This window comes from Sinocyclocheilus rhinocerous, unplaced genomic scaffold (assembly GCF_001515625.1).
Source record: "Sinocyclocheilus rhinocerous isolate Xijiao unplaced genomic scaffold, SAMN03320098_v1.1 scaffold1618, whole genome shotgun sequence".
Classification (NCBI taxonomy): domain Eukaryota; kingdom Metazoa; phylum Chordata; class Actinopteri; order Cypriniformes; family Cyprinidae; genus Sinocyclocheilus; species Sinocyclocheilus rhinocerous.
The window spans coordinates 105,772-124,339 of NW_015647041.1; the positions used below are offsets into that span (position 1 = coordinate 105,772).

Genomic DNA, 18,568 nt, shown 5'->3' on the forward strand with positions numbered 1-18,568 from the left:
AAAAAAAGGGTGGGCTATTTGTTTCATACATGCTTGTGCTTTTGTTCTAGTTTAGAATTTTTAATTTAGTTTTTATTTCAATTTTATTTCAAATTAGTCTTTTCAGTTTAGTTTAGGTTTCATTTTATCATAGTTAGTTGTAGTTTTATAATATACCAATAACTAAAATGTATTTGTATTTTATTTCAGTTCCATTTGTGAAACTGTATTTTAGTATAGTTTCAGTTTTTCCCCAGTTATTTTTTTATTTTTTTTTATTTTAGTTAACAGAAATGTTTTCATGCAGTTTTAGTTTTAGTTTTATTTAATGAGAACAACACTGAGTAAATATTCTGGTTGCCCAAGTAATGGTTATGAACATCACTACCAATAAGATTTTTATGCAGCAAAAAATGAACATTCTGGATGGAAAAGGGGTGTATATAAATTGTAACTTTGCATATCAGTGTTGTTATTGCTAGCTCAAACTAAAACTATTAAATTAACTAAAATTATTTCAGTAATTGAAATAACGCTAAAAGAAAATAGCAATATTAGATTGCTATTAAAAAGTTACATAAAAGTTACATAAAATTTCTAAAAATATTTGTAAAACTACTAAAATGACAAAAGCACATACAATTTCTAAAACTACTAAAACATTAACTAAAATTAAACTGAAAAATTTAAATGTAAAAAAAAAAAATGCTCATTCAAAAATATTAATACATGATCGTATAAATTATACTAAAATAACACTGGTGAATAATGAATCTTATGAAAGATAAACAATAATTAAAGTGTGTTCTTTGCCACTGCAGCCATCTATCTGAGCAAGCGAGTGATGATGTGACAAAACTAGAACACTTAGAGTGGGAAATGAAAGCCGGAGTGGAGTTGCAGCAGAATGACTACAGACCTCTGATATGTTTCTGCATGTGTGTGTATTAGAGTGTGTGTGATGCAGTAGCTGCGATAGAGGTCACAGATTGAAACCCGAGAGTAAGAAACTCCAGTGGCCTTATCGATCCAACAAAGGAAAGAGCTCAGCACATCTCTCTTTTTCTGTCACACGCACAGACACATGCCACTTAAGTCCGTATGAGCTGCAGGAAGTGAATCACCATGCATCATAGACCACCAGCGTAGAGAGAGACTGGTCATTCAGGCACGTGTGCCTCTGACTCCTACTGTGGTCATTCTCATGAAAGAGCTTGTTTTTAATGTGCCACCCTCATCAAAGGGCACATAAATGAATGACCCACCAGAGAGATAGACATGAAAGGGTCAGAGATAGACAGCCAGCGAGCGAGATGGATAGAGAGAGGCAGTAAAGGTCGTGTTTAAGGTCATTTTAAGGATGATAATGTGGCGCTCACAGAGATGGTCATCTGTACAGAAATACACAAGGATCTCTATGACTCTGTGTGTGTGTGTGTGTGTGTGTGTGTGTGTGTGTGTGACAGGGCAGAGCAAGGCTGCTCTGTGCTGATTACATTATCTTCAGAACAGTGTTGGGGGAGATATTTTGAAACTGTAGCTTCTAATTATACAAGCTAATAATAAAGTAGTTGAATTACAGTCAGCTTAGTTTTTCTACACTACAAGTTAATAATAAAAAGTAGTTTGCAACTTTAAATGTAGTTATGTTTTTTAAAATATACACACTAGCATTCAAGTTTTTCACTGTTATGGCAAACCTGATTTTTTCTTCAGAAATCATTCTAATATACTGATTTGGTGCTCACAAAACATTTATTTTTAGCATTATAAGTGTCAAAAACAGTTGTGCTGCTTAATTTTTTTGTGGAAGGTCTGATAAAAAATTTTCTGGATTCTTTGATGAATAGTAATGTCAAAAGAACAATAATTAATACCATTATAAACGTCTTTAATGTCACTTTTGATCAATTTAATGTGTCCTTGCTGAGTAAATATTGTAATTTCTTAAAAAACAAAATCTTACAGACCCCAAACTTTTTGTTGTTGATTTTTTGCTGTTGATTTCTTTTCCAAACATAAGTATGTAAAAGGCAAAAAAAATTATTAAAAATAATGTCAATTAATGTGACTGTGACGTGAGGGGCGGGGCCGAGAGCCGTGGGAACGGAGCGAGGCCGGTGGAGTAATTGCTAATGCGTGACACCTGCACTCAACGGTCTCGAGTCTCAGTGACATCATTCAATTTGAACATACAATTACAATAAATAAAATAAACTTTTAGCAAACATCATATTTTGATACGTTACTCTTCAACGCTGCTAACAGAAACACAAAACTAGCCGTCACATTTCAGCTCTTTGCCCATTTTTTCTCTATTTGTATCATTTGTGTCTCTTCTCTCTTCCTCTCCTCACAGGAAAGAGGCTGATGAGAGTCACATAAGAGCAGGAACTGCTGCCAGTGAAGCTGTGTGTGTGTGTGCGTGTGCGTGTGTGTGTGTGTGTGTGTGTGTGACAAGCACTTGCAGATGTTTTATGATTTATAGATTCCATCTGCAGAGATATCTCTCATCTTTTTATGCTGCACACATTATGCTATACTACAGCACATACACACAGCAGAGCACTTCAAGTCACAAACCTGAAACACTGTTTTAGCAAACATTCACTTAGTAAATCTGCTAAAAGTGTGTATTTTGTTAATATTAATTCTCAATTTGATATTAATCACAATTTGGAATGTTCATAAGTAAAGACTTCTAACTATGTGGCAAACATTGCTCTGTTTCTGTCAGGACCACTATCGTCAAAGATGATTGACAATTAGCATACAGTTTGGATTGGCGGTATGGTTCTGTTCTGGGCAAGAACTCCCTGCGCATCCATGCAGCGATAACCCCCCCCCAGGGTAAACAGAACAGAACCAACATATATGTATTGCAGATATCGTTAAAGTTCAATAATTTTATGTACACATTTTAGAATTAATCTGATTCAAAGGAGAATCAGAAGGCTGAATCCTGACTGACAGAGGAGGAGCTGGGGATGGAGGAGGGTAATTAGCTATTGAGCAATGTGAAAACTGCTGATAATACTGAGGGACCTTATATATGAATGCTTAGATAGGTGTCGTATTCCTATAGGTAGATGGGGATCAGCTGAGAGTCAGCTGATGCGAGCTTAACTAACGTGACCTGCCAGAACTAACGCTACGCTTGATTTTTTGAGGTTGAGTCAATGTTGCTGTAATGGACAGCTCAAAATTTCAGTTTGGGACACTCTCTGTTTGCCTGTGTGGAAAACATTCATGAAACCTGTTTGGAAACAATCCATTCTATGCAAATGTATTTGTTGCCACTAAACTTTTGAAGAAGTTCCATCAGGTCACACTTTACCTTTTTTGTTGTTGTCCAGGATGCATCATTACACATTAGTGTTTACACTATAAATTCCATGTGATCACATGCATTTTTCAGCTACCTCTAAATGTGGTTTGAGTGATCCAATAACAAAGCGGTTTGGACCCCTGTTTACACAGTTAGGATTGTCCATTTGTGATCAGATTACCTGAGACAGATGTTAATCCGGGTGTGACACACACATAAACCAAAGAGCCACGGCTGACACTAAACCCCAAACTGACAAATCCAGCCCAATCCTCGTCAGCTGCAGAAGCCATAATGACCCTCACACACATACAGCCCCAGGCATCAGACATAAGACAGTCCCACCGCCCAAGCGCTAGCACACTAATGCAATGACACGCCACATTACATGCCCTCTCCAGCCATGAAAACAGAGCTTTCTCTGTGGGTTTAGTTGAGCGTGAGTGTTAAAGAGGTAGAAAAAGGGCCATCATTTCATTTGCTACAGCCAGAGTGTCTCTGAACAGAAACAAACATTCACCTGGTCGTGTTTAGTTAGTTTGTGAAATATTAAGGACTTTGAGAAGAACAATAAAGTAATTGTATTATATTATATTTTAATACATAATATAAGTATATTATTCCACACTGTATTATTCCAACTAAAAGTATAAAAATGTAGTTGTGCCTGTATAAGTGCACATTTTTAATAGTAGATCAAGCTTATTTTTGTGCTTGTGTAATTTGTTTTATTTTGTAATTGTGTGCAATTTTTCTATTGTTAATGTCTATATAGCAAATTTTATGATCATATATTATATTCTGTTATATTATAGAATTGCTAATTCTGATAATAAAGTAATGTTTTCAATAATTTAAAAAATCAGCAATTTCAGCACAACTAGTGACACAACATGGAACTGCAACAGTTTTATTTTTGGAAGGTTTTTTGTTTGTTTGTTTGTTTGGAACACAGTCTTTTTATAAAAGGTGTAAAGCCAATTGAGGTTTACAGTGATCTGTCACTCTTTCAAGGAGGTATAAGAACATCTATTACCTGTTGTAAAATCACTGTGATCCACATGCCTACTTTTATACATCTTGGAAACCCCAAAGGTCTGCATGTGTACGTGTGTGTGTGTGTGTGTGTGTTTGCATGTGTCACTGGATTTGACCTTTTGGACTGTTGTGACCTCTATAACTACAGGGCTTTGCACAGAATATCCACACTTTGACCTTTTCACTGCAAGGCCACCAGCAGACACATACGGAAATGACCCAGATTGATCCTCCAACACATGGAGGAAAGCAAACATTATGACTGAGACTGAGAGAAATTAGCTGTTAGTAACAGTGTGAGAGTGATCAGGCTCAATCATGTCATATACAGCCAAACAAGTTGCTTGTGGTGTTCGTGCAGTTGCCCATAGTGATTGACCACAGGCTACAAATACTACAAATGCACACTTTGTGAGCAACTTAAATATGCAGGGGGGAAAAAACTGCAGAAGTAAACTGAAAAATGAAGCAGAAATATAGTATATGACAAACACGGGAAAATAATTTTTTTTTTTTTAATCATATACCTATTATTTACACTTTTTTTCTTTTCCTTATGTTTGTAACAAACCATATATAAACTATAGTTCTATCATTTTTTATATTTTTATAAATTTTATAATTTTTTCTTCTATGTATTTATTTATTTTACATTTTTATGCTATTATTTGATTTAAATTTTTATTGTGGTTACATGTGATATTCTTGAGAGTATTATTCTCTCACCATGACACCATGCATCTTCATAGGGTGTGCAGTTCCTCATGAGAATCTCTATTCCCTCCTCGCAGATGGTGCAGGGCAGGCAGGGGTCCAGCGTGCTATCCTGATCAGAGTAGGTGTCGTCCAGACACTCCTCACAGACCGTGTCGTGGGAGTGCTCGCAGCGCATCAGCACACCCTGACCGCGTGGACACACAGTGCACGGCTCGCACTGGCTTGTCAGTTCGCTCATGAAGTAGCCATAGTTGCACACACACACAGCGTCGTTCGAGTCGGTGCAGGGGGTCTGCATGCGCATAAGACCCGTGCATTCTCTGCAAGTCTGACACCTCTCTGTGTGACTGAACGTCTCAGAGAATGTCTCACCTGGAGAAAAAGATACAGAGAAAAATCATCAGAACGACAAGATAATTTAAATCTGCCCGTCTGCTGTTAATAATGACCCCTCAGGTTAAAGGGATAGTTCACCCAAAAATGAAAATTCTGTCATAATTTATTCACCCTATGAGTTGCTTTCTTATGTCGAACATAAAAGAAGATATTTTGAATATTTTGCCATTGACTTCCATAGTAGGAAAAAAAAATACAATGGAAGTCAATGGCAACCACCAACTGTTTGATTACCAGCAATCTTCAAAATATCTTCTTTTATGTTCAACATAAGAAAGCAACTCATACAGGTTTGGAACGACATGAGGGTGAGTAAATGATGACAGAATTTTCATTTTTGGGTGAACTATCCCTTTAAATTATTGCAACCTTAGTGCTTTAATTATAATTAATCAGTTATGATAGTAATAATAAGACACTACAGGAGGAGGGGAGACCTGTGAAAAAAGACAAAGTGGGAAAATTAGTAATTAAGGAAAGGAATGGTGTGCTAGATTGTGTTATAGAGATCTGTATGTTTTCATTTCAGTATGGCAATGATTTCTGCAGTCAAAACACAAGTCTACTCGGCATTTCTGTATATGTAATGCATCTGAATTTAGTTGCTCACAGACCCAACATGAAACAGACTTCAGATTTCAGAATAGCTGTGCAGTCCAAAGGTGAGACCAATGTTTGTCCACACCTGTAGCATCGTCCCATTAGCCCCTGCTGGTAGATGTCATAAATACACACTTTGGCTGCAAAGAGCGTCTTTCTAAATGGACCCTTTTCACAGATGGTGATGACATGTTTCAACAGCTATTAACATTGTGACATTGACGTTAACATCTAGCAAACTTTTTTTAGATTTTCAATTTTAAAAAAATTATGTACATCTATGACACTATAATTTGTGATTTATTATCTCTGCATTCAATTATAGAAAACTAGTTAACGATGCTACAGCGTCTTTCTAACACAATGGCTAAGGCAGTGATGGGAAATTTGACATCTTTCGCTCTTCTGACCAAAAATCTCTCAATATTTTTTTTCTACTTCTGGAAGTCATGGAAATGCTATTGTCAATGTTTTTTTTTGCTATTGGGGCTAATGGGAATGCAAAGTTTATATTTCTTGTAGGTTTCATTCACCACATTAAATGATGACTTCCGCTTCTATGAACCCTGGAAATGTGAAAAGGGTCCATAGAAGGCCATTCAAAATAGTAGACTTTTCTGACTTTTCTGACTTTCTTTCTGAGCAGCATTATGTTTCATATTATAGATGACAGTCGCAGCTCTAGTGAAGGGTTTGGGACTGTATGCGTTCTTGTGTCTTCAATCAATCAGTGTTGTCACAATATCATTTTTTTAGCAGAGTGATTAGTCACAATTAGACACATGGCATTCATGGCTCAGATGATTGGCTCAAAAAGCTGTGATTTCCATGAGTTACGTATTTCCCAGTTTTTCTACAGCAGTCGAGCTTTGATATAAATGGCACTGCTAACAGATAGTTTTCTCCAGGTATTATAAAATGTATAGACAATAGAGAGACAACAGGAAGTGATGGAGAGAACAGGATCAACAAATGACAGACTGATTCAAACTTGCATTAGACAAATAATCATCAAAAATAATGAGTGTTAACTGCCATGTCATGGTTCAGATTCATTGTGATGAACATGATATGACTTTTTATATGTCCTCTTTCCTTTTTGTCTTCTGTCTTCTGCCATCATTCCAAGAAATTAAACTTTGTTTTTGAAAGTTTCTAGACTTGCAGGACAGCATCTATAATGGCTAAATTCAGCCCTGACGTAATGTTTTACCTTTTGGTGTTTACCTTTATTACACAATAAGAGCTTTTCTTAAGAGGAGGTTTTCCTATATGTGAGTTTGAGATGTCATATAAAAATAAAACATTGGGATGAAAAATTATTTGGAAAGCTAGTTCCTCATGAGAATCTCTATTCCCTCCTCGCAGATGGTGCAGGGCAGGCAGGGGTCCAGCGTGCTATCCTGATCAGAGTAGGTGTCGTCCAGACACTCCTCACAGACCGTGTCGTGGGAGTGCTCGCAGCGCATCAGCACACCCTGACCGCGTGGACACACAGTGCACGGCTCGCACTGGCTTGTCAGTTCGCTCATGAAGTAGCCATAGTTGCACACACACACAGCGTCGTTCGAGTCGGTGCAGGGGGTCTGCATGCGCATAAGACCCGTGCATTCTCTGCAAGTCTGACACCTCTCTGTGTGACTGAACGTCTCAGAGAATGTCTCACCTGGAGAAAAAGATACAGAGAAAAATCATCAGAACGACAAGATAATTTAAATCTGCCCGTCTGCTGTTAATAATGACCCCTCAGGTTAAAGGGATAGTTCACCCAAAAATGAAAATTCTGTCATAATTTATTCACCCTATGAGTTGCTTTCTTATGTCGAACATAAAAGAAGATATTTTGAATATTTTGCCATTGACTTCCATAGTAGGAAAAAAAAATACAATGGAAGTCAATGGCAACCACCAACTGTTTGATTACCAGCAATCTTCAAAATATCTTCTTTTATGTTCAACATAAGAAAGCAACTCATACAGGTTTGGAACGACATGAGGGTGAGTAAATGATGACAGAATTTTCATTTTTGGGTGAACTATCCCTTTAAATTATTGCAACCTTAGTGCTTTAATTATAATTAATCAGTTATGATAGTAATAATAAGACACTACAGGAGGAGGGGAGACCTGTGAAAAAAGACAAAGTGGGAAAATTAGTAATTAAGGAAAGGAATGGTGTGCTAGATTGTGTTATAGAGATCTGTATGTTTTCATTTCAGTATGGCAATGATTTCTGCAGTCAAAACACAAGTCTACTCGGCATTTCTGTATATGTAATGCATCTGAATTTAGTTGCTCACAGACCCAACATGAAACAGACTTCAGATTTCAGAATAGCTGTGCAGTCCAAAGGTGAGACCAATGTTTGTCCACACCTGTAGCATCGTCCCATTAGCCCCTGCTGGTAGATGTCATAAATACACACTTTGGCTGCAAAGAGCGTCTTTCTAAATGGACCCTTTTCACAGATGGTGATGACATGTTTCAACAGCTATTAACATTGTGACATTGACGTTAACATCTAGCAAACTTTTTTTAGATTTTCAATTTTAAAAAAATTATGTACATCTATGACACTATAATTTGTGATTTATTATCTCTGCATTCAATTATAGAAAACTAGTTAACGATGCTACAGCGTCTTTCTAACACAATGGCTAAGGCAGTGATGGGAAATTTGACATCTTTCGCTCTTCTGACCAAAAATCTCTCAATATTTTTTTTCTACTTCTGGAAGTCATGGAAATGCTATTGTCAATGTTTTTTTTTGCTATTGGGGCTAATGGGAATGCAAAGTTTATATTTCTTGTAGGTTTCATTCACCACATTAAATGATGACTTCCGCTTCTATGAACCCTGGAAATGTGAAAAGGGTCCATAGAAGGCCATTCAAAATAGTAGACTTTTCTGACTTTTCTGACTTTCTTTCTGAGCAGCATTATGTTTCATATTATAGATGACAGTCGCAGCTCTAGTGAAGGGTTTGGGACTGTATGCGTTCTTGTGTCTTCAATCAATCAGTGTTGTCACAATATCATTTTTTTAGCAGAGTGATTAGTCACAATTAGACACATGGCATTCATGGCTCAGATGATTGGCTCAAAAAGCTGTGATTTCCATGAGTTACGTATTTCCCAGTTTTTCTACAGCAGTCGAGCTTTGATATAAATGGCACTGCTAACAGATAGTTTTCTCCAGGTATTATAAAATGTATAGACAATAGAGAGACAACAGGAAGTGATGGAGAGAACAGGATCAACAAATGACAGACTGATTCAAACTTGCATTAGACAAATAATCATCAAAAATAATGAGTGTTAACTGCCATGTCATGGTTCAGATTCATTGTGATGAACATGATATGACTTTTTATATGTCCTCTTTCCTTTTTGTCTTCTGTCTTCTGCCATCATTCCAAGAAATTAAACTTTGTTTTTGAAAGTTTCTAGACTTGCAGGACAGCATCTATAATGGCTAAATTCAGCCCTGACGTAATGTTTTACCTTTTGGTGTTTACCTTTATTACACAATAAGAGCTTTTCTTAAGAGGAGGTTTTCCTATATGTGAGTTTGAGATGTCATATAAAAATAAAACATTGGGATGAAAAATTATTTGGAAAGCTTTAAATTATTCAGAGGGTTTGTGTGTGGTGAGGCTTCCGGTGAATTCAGTTTTACTGTAGGACAAAAAAAAACATGCGTGACAGGCATTTTTGATGACGTGGAGTTCTAAGGGTTTGTAATGTAATCCCTGCAAATTTTGGATTTGAATATCGTTCCCTAGATCTTGTGTCACTCTGATAACAGGAAAGGTGAAAGCAAGATTGAGAGGACGATAAGAATGTGTTGGTTTGGTTTGGTTTGGTTTGTTTTCACAGGAAAGAGGAAGTGGTTTATGCTTGATGATCTTCTATAAACCAAGTTGTTTTACGCCCCGTTCAGACTACACGATTTTTTTGTCGGTTACGACAATCACTGTGTCAGATTATGCGATTTTGATTCATAAAATCTTGTCGTGTCGTGAACAAGAAACATGTCAGACTATACAATGCTACCCGACCATTCATCGCATGCCGTCATTAACAACGTGCCTGCTGTCATCAATAGCGCAAGACAAGACAGAAGGTGCTATGAGCGTAAACAAACAATGGCTAGCAAACAGTGTGTTTTGCCCTGTCTTGTCATCAGAAAAGCCCAAAAAAGAAAGAAAACCTGACAATGGACACAAATCTGGATGGCATGAAGAGGATGCTATGGACTGTCAAAGAGAACTGAGGTAAAATAGTTTTTATTTTACCTTTTTTCACTGTGTCGCGGTAGGCCCTCATCATAAATACAGGAGTATTGTTGCCGTAGCTCCACGAACATTTTCCTCTATTGTAAAATTACACCTAGCAGGACCGATACCATTGTCTCCCTTTCGTTTCGGCATGTTTTAAAGCTTGTACAAAGGCGCTTCTGTGCTCCTATTGGCCAGTGTCATAGCTGTGATGGAACTTGTCATGTACGATGGGAAAAAAAATTAAACATGCTAGTCTTTCTGTGTTGACGTCGTAAAGCATCGCAGAGGCGTTGTGCACTATGACACACTACACGAGATGAAACGATTGAATCGTGCGTCCCAACGCCCATTGTCGTATACGAATCCCCACGACACCCTACGTCAAGCAGATCGTGGCAAAATCGGGCTAAAATCGTGTAGTCTGAACGGGGCTTTAAATGCCTGATCAAGGCCATGGCAGCTCTTGCTTGGGCATATGGGGGTCTCTGGCTGTCTCCCAACACCGCTGACAAGTAACTTCCTCTTTAAAGGCCAATTCACACTATACCTGGTTTTGTCTTACCAGTGTGTTACACCTGTTGGTGTCTTTTGCCATTGGTCGGCGCTTGTTTTCACCGATTAAACGTGTTGAATCAGTGTTTGTTGGATCTTGGAATGTCTGAGAAATTATGTACTGTACTCTGTCGGCTGTCAGCGTTGGTCTGCGTCTTTTGTGTGAATTGACCTTAACAGTCCTCATACGAAAGAAAAAGGACAAATGAGATACCTTTGTTTCTGCTAGACAGTAATACAATTAAATTTAGAGACCTTTGTCTCTAAGTTTAGATTTGCAACTATAGTGTGTAATCAAAAGTCAGATTTTGGCATGAACATTTCTCATTCAATTTTCCAAGACCTATGATCTCCTAAAGAATTCTAGGAGAAACATTTGAGACAAAGCTGATAATTACATGAAACATAACTGAGAAGCCTCTCTGAGCAAAAACATGTTCCTCTGGGCTAGCGTGTGGAAACAGAAGGTCAAGTATTCATTCTCCATGTTGCACAAAGCAATGAAATTTGAAACCTGTTCAGACCAATTTATGTCCTGCAGATAATATATCATTACCATAAAAGGATATGACAGATAAATCTGAACTATTAGATTGGACTATCAGCTCCTTTTTTATATTACAGCCAAGATCTTACAACAGAAAGCAAAGGAATGTGAACAGGACGTCACAGGTTGAAAGGGCAAAAACATAATATTTGTTTCAGCACAGCAAGAATGAAACTCTTTTATTTCCATATAAACACTTAAAGGTGGATTCTACAAGTTAACACCAAATAAACCAGTCATATTTGTCTGAGGGTTGTAGCGTCTGGACCAATCAGACACGCCATTTTTCATTTGATTTAACAAATCAAAGTTGACCCTGAGAGGTCAAGTAAATATCTACAGCGGATCTAAATATTTATAATTAATTATAACTAGTTATGATTAATTATTCATATTTCCCCATGAGCTGATTCGCTACAGGGTGATAATATCTGATAAAGAAAATGATTCTCCACATCCTGTTTAGAAATGACTTTAGACTGGTCCAACATGCAGTAAGTGTAAGATATTATCAAGCTGAGGTATTCACACAAGCACAAGGGTTTCTAATCTCTCCTGCATGTGTCTCTCATGTGTGTCCCTGTTCCTTTATTCTCATGGTGATAAATAAACAAACAATCCAAGAGAGATAGGCAGAAAAACATACAGAGAGATCTCTGCTGGAAATGTTCTTGTATTCCTGGAACACAGGACAGCTTTTCATCAAACACCACAAACATGAAACAAAAACAGTCCCACAGCTGTTTTCCACACTGATCCAGAGGAATATTTTATCGCTCAGAGGTTCCTCGTCCATAGCTCAGGACACTTAAAAAAATCTGTCATTTACTCATGACCTCATGATGTTTCAAATTGAACTCATTAATTTAAAAAATGGTGTAGAAATAGTTTTCACTCAGAGATCGATTGTAAATTTCACAATTCATTACAAAGAAATGGAATTTTGAAGTAGAAAGACTGAAACAGTATTTTCTTGTAAATTGTACTAGAGTAATCTTTGTTTACTGAAAATAAATCATTTCTACAGCTGCTGAACTTGAACAAATCAGTCTTTTGAGTCGGTTCTTTTCAGTGAAATCAGACTGATGCTATTCTCAGGTTCAACTCTTGATTGATTTGGTCGCATATGGGCATGGAATGACATGAGTGTGATAAATAATTATTGCTTTTATAGTCTTAACTTTGTCTGAGATATTTGTCCTAGTTTATTACAAATAAGACATGTTTTTAAATGCAGTAAGAGTTATAATATTATAGCCCAGCATAGCCAAGATAATTTGTTTATGGAAAAATTTGATGAGTTCATCTCTGAGGTATAATTTCAGACTTATGAGCAAAGTGTGGCATATTCTTTTACCACCAGGGCTGCGTTTCACAAAAGCATCATGAAATAAGTCGATCGTAGAGACCATTGGTGGCAATGGATCTACGATCTACTTAGGTTTACGATGCTTTTGGGAAATGCAGCCCAGGTCTGTTTGAAGCTGGAAGGATTTGACACTGGGCAGACAGATGTGTTCACGCCTAAGGTTGGCCTGAGGGTGAGGTGTATACCTATCTGCTATACTTTGGACAGAAGCACACCTTGAAACACTTGCCGTTCTTGTCATGTTTGCTCTTGTTATGCAGGTGATGTTAAGGTAAATGACTTGGTTACCTTGATCAAGGCATCTGAGACATGCAAAAACAACTGCCCAAACATGTTGTGCTGACAAACGTGAGATTGCTGATGCAGCGATAATGCTGTTTTTAAATTATGCTTAATTCAAATATAACCACTTATATTCATTCCCAGATTAAAGGATGACAATTTAATCTTCATTAGTTAGCTTTGATGTTGTGGGTACAAAATGCTCCTAAGCGCCTTACACATAATGTGCCAATTCTCCATATCACTGTGTACCCCCCTCATTTACACACACACAGACACACTCATTAAATGATGTTCTTTCTAAGAGCAAAGAGCAGACTGGTCTCCAGTGCTCTACGAGAGAAGAGGGGAATGATGGGTAAACATATGGGTCATGTGATGCAGGCCACGGTGAACTGTGAAAGTGTCAATTCAGCCGAACAACACTTTCAGCCCATCTGTTTGTTCTCTCGTTTTCTCCTTCATTATTTATTAATGGATGGATATGACCTCGTTCTGCAGCGGAGAATTTAAACATCAGTCCATTTGTTGCCCAACTACGGCTGGCCTAGCAATATAGCTAAATAATATCTCTATATTTTTCTCAATATCTATCTGTCTATCTATCTACACTTTTTAATGTTATATTTTGTAATATTGGCATTTTATTTTTGTACTACGATTTTTTGTACACTGCCTCCCTTGCCTTGTCTGTATGTGTATATATAGATAGATAGTTTTTTTTTTAATCAAATGTACATACAGTCACATTTTCTTGGTTAAATAAACTTACACTATCAGAAAAAGAAAAATATATATATTTTATATTTTTACATTAACAATGTAATCAATATTCTATTTATTAAAGTCAAGTATGAATCTCATCAAGTTAGTGTTTTTAAGTACTTTACATTTATTTCAAAATAATAACTCAAGGAAGTAACAATTTAAACAATATATTTTATTATCGCGTGAACCAATCACAGCCGAACATAACCAGTCATATCCAATCATATCTCGATGGAGCCTCCTCTCACATGATTTTCCCCATTCATTCTCAATTACCCCCCACCAAACCCACCACATGCTTTAGGGGGTCTGTTAAAACTCAATGGGCTCAGGGGAGGCGTGAGAGACTGTTACTCCCACTGTTACTTTACCTGCTGGTGTCGCTGTTGGACAATGTTTCTTTAGAAAAACTGTTAAAGGTAAGTAATTTCTTTTTCTCATATAAAGATTGTGGTGATGGCAACATTGTGTGTCTTTCAATTTGTTTCCATCTATCACATCCTGTTTTCCTCTGTTACTCTCCTTCTGGTTTTCCTCACAGACTATGAAGCTGAACATTTGGCCTAAATTAATGCATCAAACACACACACACACAGCAGCTCATATACCGTAACCAGCTAATTGCATAATTACTCTCAGCTTTCTGCCTGTTCTTTGAGTATATATGTGCGCGTGTGTGAGTGTGTGAGGGAGCAAGAGAACAGAATTATGTGTTAATAAGTATACGTGTGTACGTGTGAGAGACTAATTACGTGTTAATAAATTTATTTGTGTGAAAGTAAGTGTTTGTGATGGTGTGAATATTTGTGTGTGCATAAGCATGGAAGATTATGAGTACATGAAGTATGCGTGTGCATGAACACTTCTATGTCATGACCTACATGCATTTAAGTGGGTTTGCATGTGAGTACTGTTTGTGTATATGAGAAGTTGTACTCACTGTCTAAGCATTGACCACATTCGGTCTGGGTGGCCCCACACTCCTTGACCACTCCCTCTCCTGGAGGACACAGCACACAGCACTCCCCATCTTGAGTGAAACTGCCCGACTCACACTCATCGTCTATGGCCCGCTCCAGCTTAGAGCCAAACACCAGCCCAACCTACAGAAAGAAAGAAATGACATTATTATTCCATCTCTCTAGGTGTCCACAGGTTCCTAGTCTCCAATTACCCATAAACCCCTGAGATATTTTGATGTTAATACGTTAATTAAAGTGCTTGCAAGACAATATAGTCATATTGATATTCCTTAAATGCTATTTCCTTCTTATTCTCCACCATTTGCTGCAATTAATTCAGCCTGAACCACCTACAAACTCCATTTAAATGTTGTTTTGCAGATAATTTAATTTCTTTATTTGTTTTAGGATTAGATTTGGTTGTGGTTATTGTGAACTTAAATGTTAAATAAATATATATATAAGCATATAAAGTTATATAAAGAAAAATATAAACAAAAAAGAAAATCTCCCATTGACTTTAATTTTGCATATTGAATTGTGACAGCTGACAGAGGACAAGAATCATGAAAACTGTGATTCTAAAGTTAAGTTTACACAAAACTTTTTAGTCATATTTATTTATTTATTTGTTCTGGATTTTTAGAATTTGTATCGGTTTTCCAGTACAAATATCTAAACATTTTTAAATTTGTATACATTTACTTAGGAAGTATTATGACTTAAGATATATTTAAAAATACCAGAATTACGTTTATGCTTAAAACAAGAAAAAATATCGGTAGCACTTTATTTTACAGTCCTGTTCCACATGTACCTTGTACTTATTATGGTAATTACAATAACTGGGTAAGGTACTAACCACAAACCTACCCCTAAACTTAACCTTAACCCTTAACCTTAACCTAATTACTTTCTTAAGTAAGTACACTGTAAGTACATCTAAGTGTGCATACTTTAAAATTTCAACCTAAATATCTGCCAATGACCTTAATTCAAAGGGAAAACAAATTCATGTTTCTTACTACATTGGCAGATATTTTGTCACGTTGTAAGCAAAACTTTTTAATTTAAAAACTTTTATTTATTTATTTATAGAAAATAAAATAAATAATTTACTTCTCAAGTAGATATTTGTACTGGAAAAGATCTTTTGGCAGTGTATTTTACTTTTTCCAGTTAATCTCTCTCATGGTCCATAAACTCCTTCATATTTGCTGCATATGGGGACTACAGTTTGGTAACAGCTGCATCACAGCATATTATGCTGATTGTATTTCACTGGTGTGTCCAAAAGCTGGGGAATGCTGAACAAGATGAGACAGGCAGTTGGAGTTATACATATGTCTACTGCATGTCCAGCTGTTTCTCTCGTATTGTCGTGGGTACGATTACACATAATTTACACAAAATTTACACATTGAGGTCTCACAGATCAGAGTCCGCAGACCCTCTTAAATTCATGTTTCTTACTACATTGGCAGATATTTTGTCTCGTTGTAAGCAAAAACTTTTTAATTTAAAAACTTTTATTTATTTATTTATAGAAAAGAAAATAAATAATTTGCTTCTCAAGTAAATATATCTTGATTTAAGAATATTTAGATATTTGTACTGGAAAAGATCTTTTGGCAGTGTATTCTACTTTTTCCAGTTAATCTCTCTCATGGTCCATAAACTCCTTCATATTTGCTGCATATGGGGACTACAGTTTGGTAACAGCTGCATCACAGCATATTATGCTGATTGTATTTCACTGGTGTGTCCAAAAGCTGGGGAATGCTGAACAAGATGAGACAGGCAGTTGGAGTTATACATATGTCTACTGCATGTCCAGCTGTTTCTCTCGTATTGTCGTGGGTACGATTACACATAATTTACACATAATTTACACATTGAGGTCTCACAGATCAGAGTCCGCAGACCCTCTTTACCCAAGACATCTATTAGCCCTACCCTTCCACTATGTGCTTCCTCTTTCACAGGTTTTGATCTGTTTGTTGAGTATTGTCAGTAACCCAAGGGGTCAAAAACATCTGTACACGCAGGGATGGGCAGTATTTCAGATACATGTATTTAAAATACGTATTTGAAATACAAAATACTATTTTGTATTTTAAAGCCTTTGGAAAAAGTCAGATGTAATTTGTATTTAAAAACATTTAAGATGAGTATTTTTGTATTTTCAAAATACATAAAATACTCTGTGCCAGTCAACCTCTTTATCAGGTTGCTGATTTTGTGTATCAACTAGTTCAGACACGCCCCTCCCCCCAACCTCAACATTCATGCATGTGAGCTGCAGCTGTACAACTCCATTCAGCATTGGGTGAGGGACTTTTCTGGAATAAGAGAAGGTGAGGATGTCATGTCAATTGTACTTGTTGATTAAAGTTAAAATAGTGCATCATTTGCCTTCAGTTAACATGAAAGAATAAAAGAGCACCAGCAAAGGAAAAAAATAGCGTTAGCCAATCAGTTTTGATAGTTAATTGGTTGTTGTTTTTTATTATAAGTGCAGTATGCCGCGAAAGCAAATTCAAATTCACACTCACACGTTGGCAGGCAGTTTTTTGTGCGCACACTCCAAGACGAAGTGGAACTCAGACAAGTAGACATACACTTTTGACTTAAAGGGGTGGTTCATTGCGATTTCACTTTTTTAATGTTAGTTTGTAATGTTGCTGTTTGAGCATAAACAATATCTGCAAAGTTACGAAGCTGAAAGTACAATGCAAACGGAGATATCTGTCTTTTAAAATTCTGGCAGTTTAATGCCTACAAAAACGCCTGGTATAGAGACTACAACGAGTTACTTCCCGGGTTTGTGACATCACAAACCCAGATAAACCCCGCCCTCGGGAAAAGGCAACAAAGGGGGCGAGGCCGGTCACAAATGTGTATAAAGCATTACTGCATGTTAGGCCTGGGTGATATGACAATACATATCGTGGCAATGATATAAAGTGTGAATCGACTGAACTTTTCTAAATCGTTTACATAGACAGGCCTATCGGGGTAAGCGAATATATCCATGCAGCTTTTAGTAGGCAGGAATTATTGGAACGTTGGAGTGGAAAAGCATGAATGAATGAGCAATAGAAAGTGATGTACTTGGTGCAAAGTGGAACGCTGACAAGTAGTTCTACACTTTTGACTTAAAGGTCTTTTCACACGGGACGCGGCAAGCGGTGGAATCACCGCCCAGCTCCCGATTTCTGTCGTAGTGGAAGCGTTTTGTGCAGTTGAAGCCTTGTTTATACTTTCGACTGGCTCTACTCCACGAACCTGCTGACTGCCCGCTCCTCCCTAAATGGACGAGGCTTTTATACTTGATGCGCTCGCCATTGTATAATTCTGTGAAACGACAGGGGGCGACTCGGAGTAATTGTTCTCCAAACCATCAGAGAGCAGCGGAGAAAGTTTGCCAAGTCGTTTTTCAAACAATAATTTTGTGAGAAGTTTATGAATAAATGGATTTCTTCACATATATAAACTGATAAGGCTGTGGGTCATTTTGGAGGACACGTGAAAATGTGAAAGTACACTGTGTAAACCCACACAAAATAATCAAATCGTGTAAAACCCAGTAAACTTGAGATTATGACTTGTGACATTAGAACGAAACATACTGTTTGAATATGATAACATATGTATAACACTAAATTGAACAATACTGATTGAACAATACTGATTATTGATTACAATACTGATTCAAACACCGATGAATGGTACACCACAAAAAATA

The 18,568-nt window shown here is 36.9% G+C and overlaps 1 protein-coding gene across 1 annotated transcript in view; it reads right to left on the reverse strand.

Moving 5' to 3' along the window:
* The window catches only part of LOC107708544 (tumor necrosis factor receptor superfamily member 16-like), a 45,338-nt gene that overhangs the window by 11,501 nt on the left and 15,269 nt on the right, over nucleotides 1-18,568 (reverse strand). The window contains exons 2-3 of the mRNA XM_016512808.1: nucleotides 14,799-14,961; nucleotides 5,072-5,434 (exon numbers count right to left, since the gene is read on the reverse strand). Of these exons, the coding sequence (XP_016368294.1) occupies nucleotides 5,072-5,434; nucleotides 14,799-14,961 (526 nt within the window). The remainder of the gene's footprint in view (nucleotides 1-5,071; nucleotides 5,435-14,798; nucleotides 14,962-18,568) is intronic.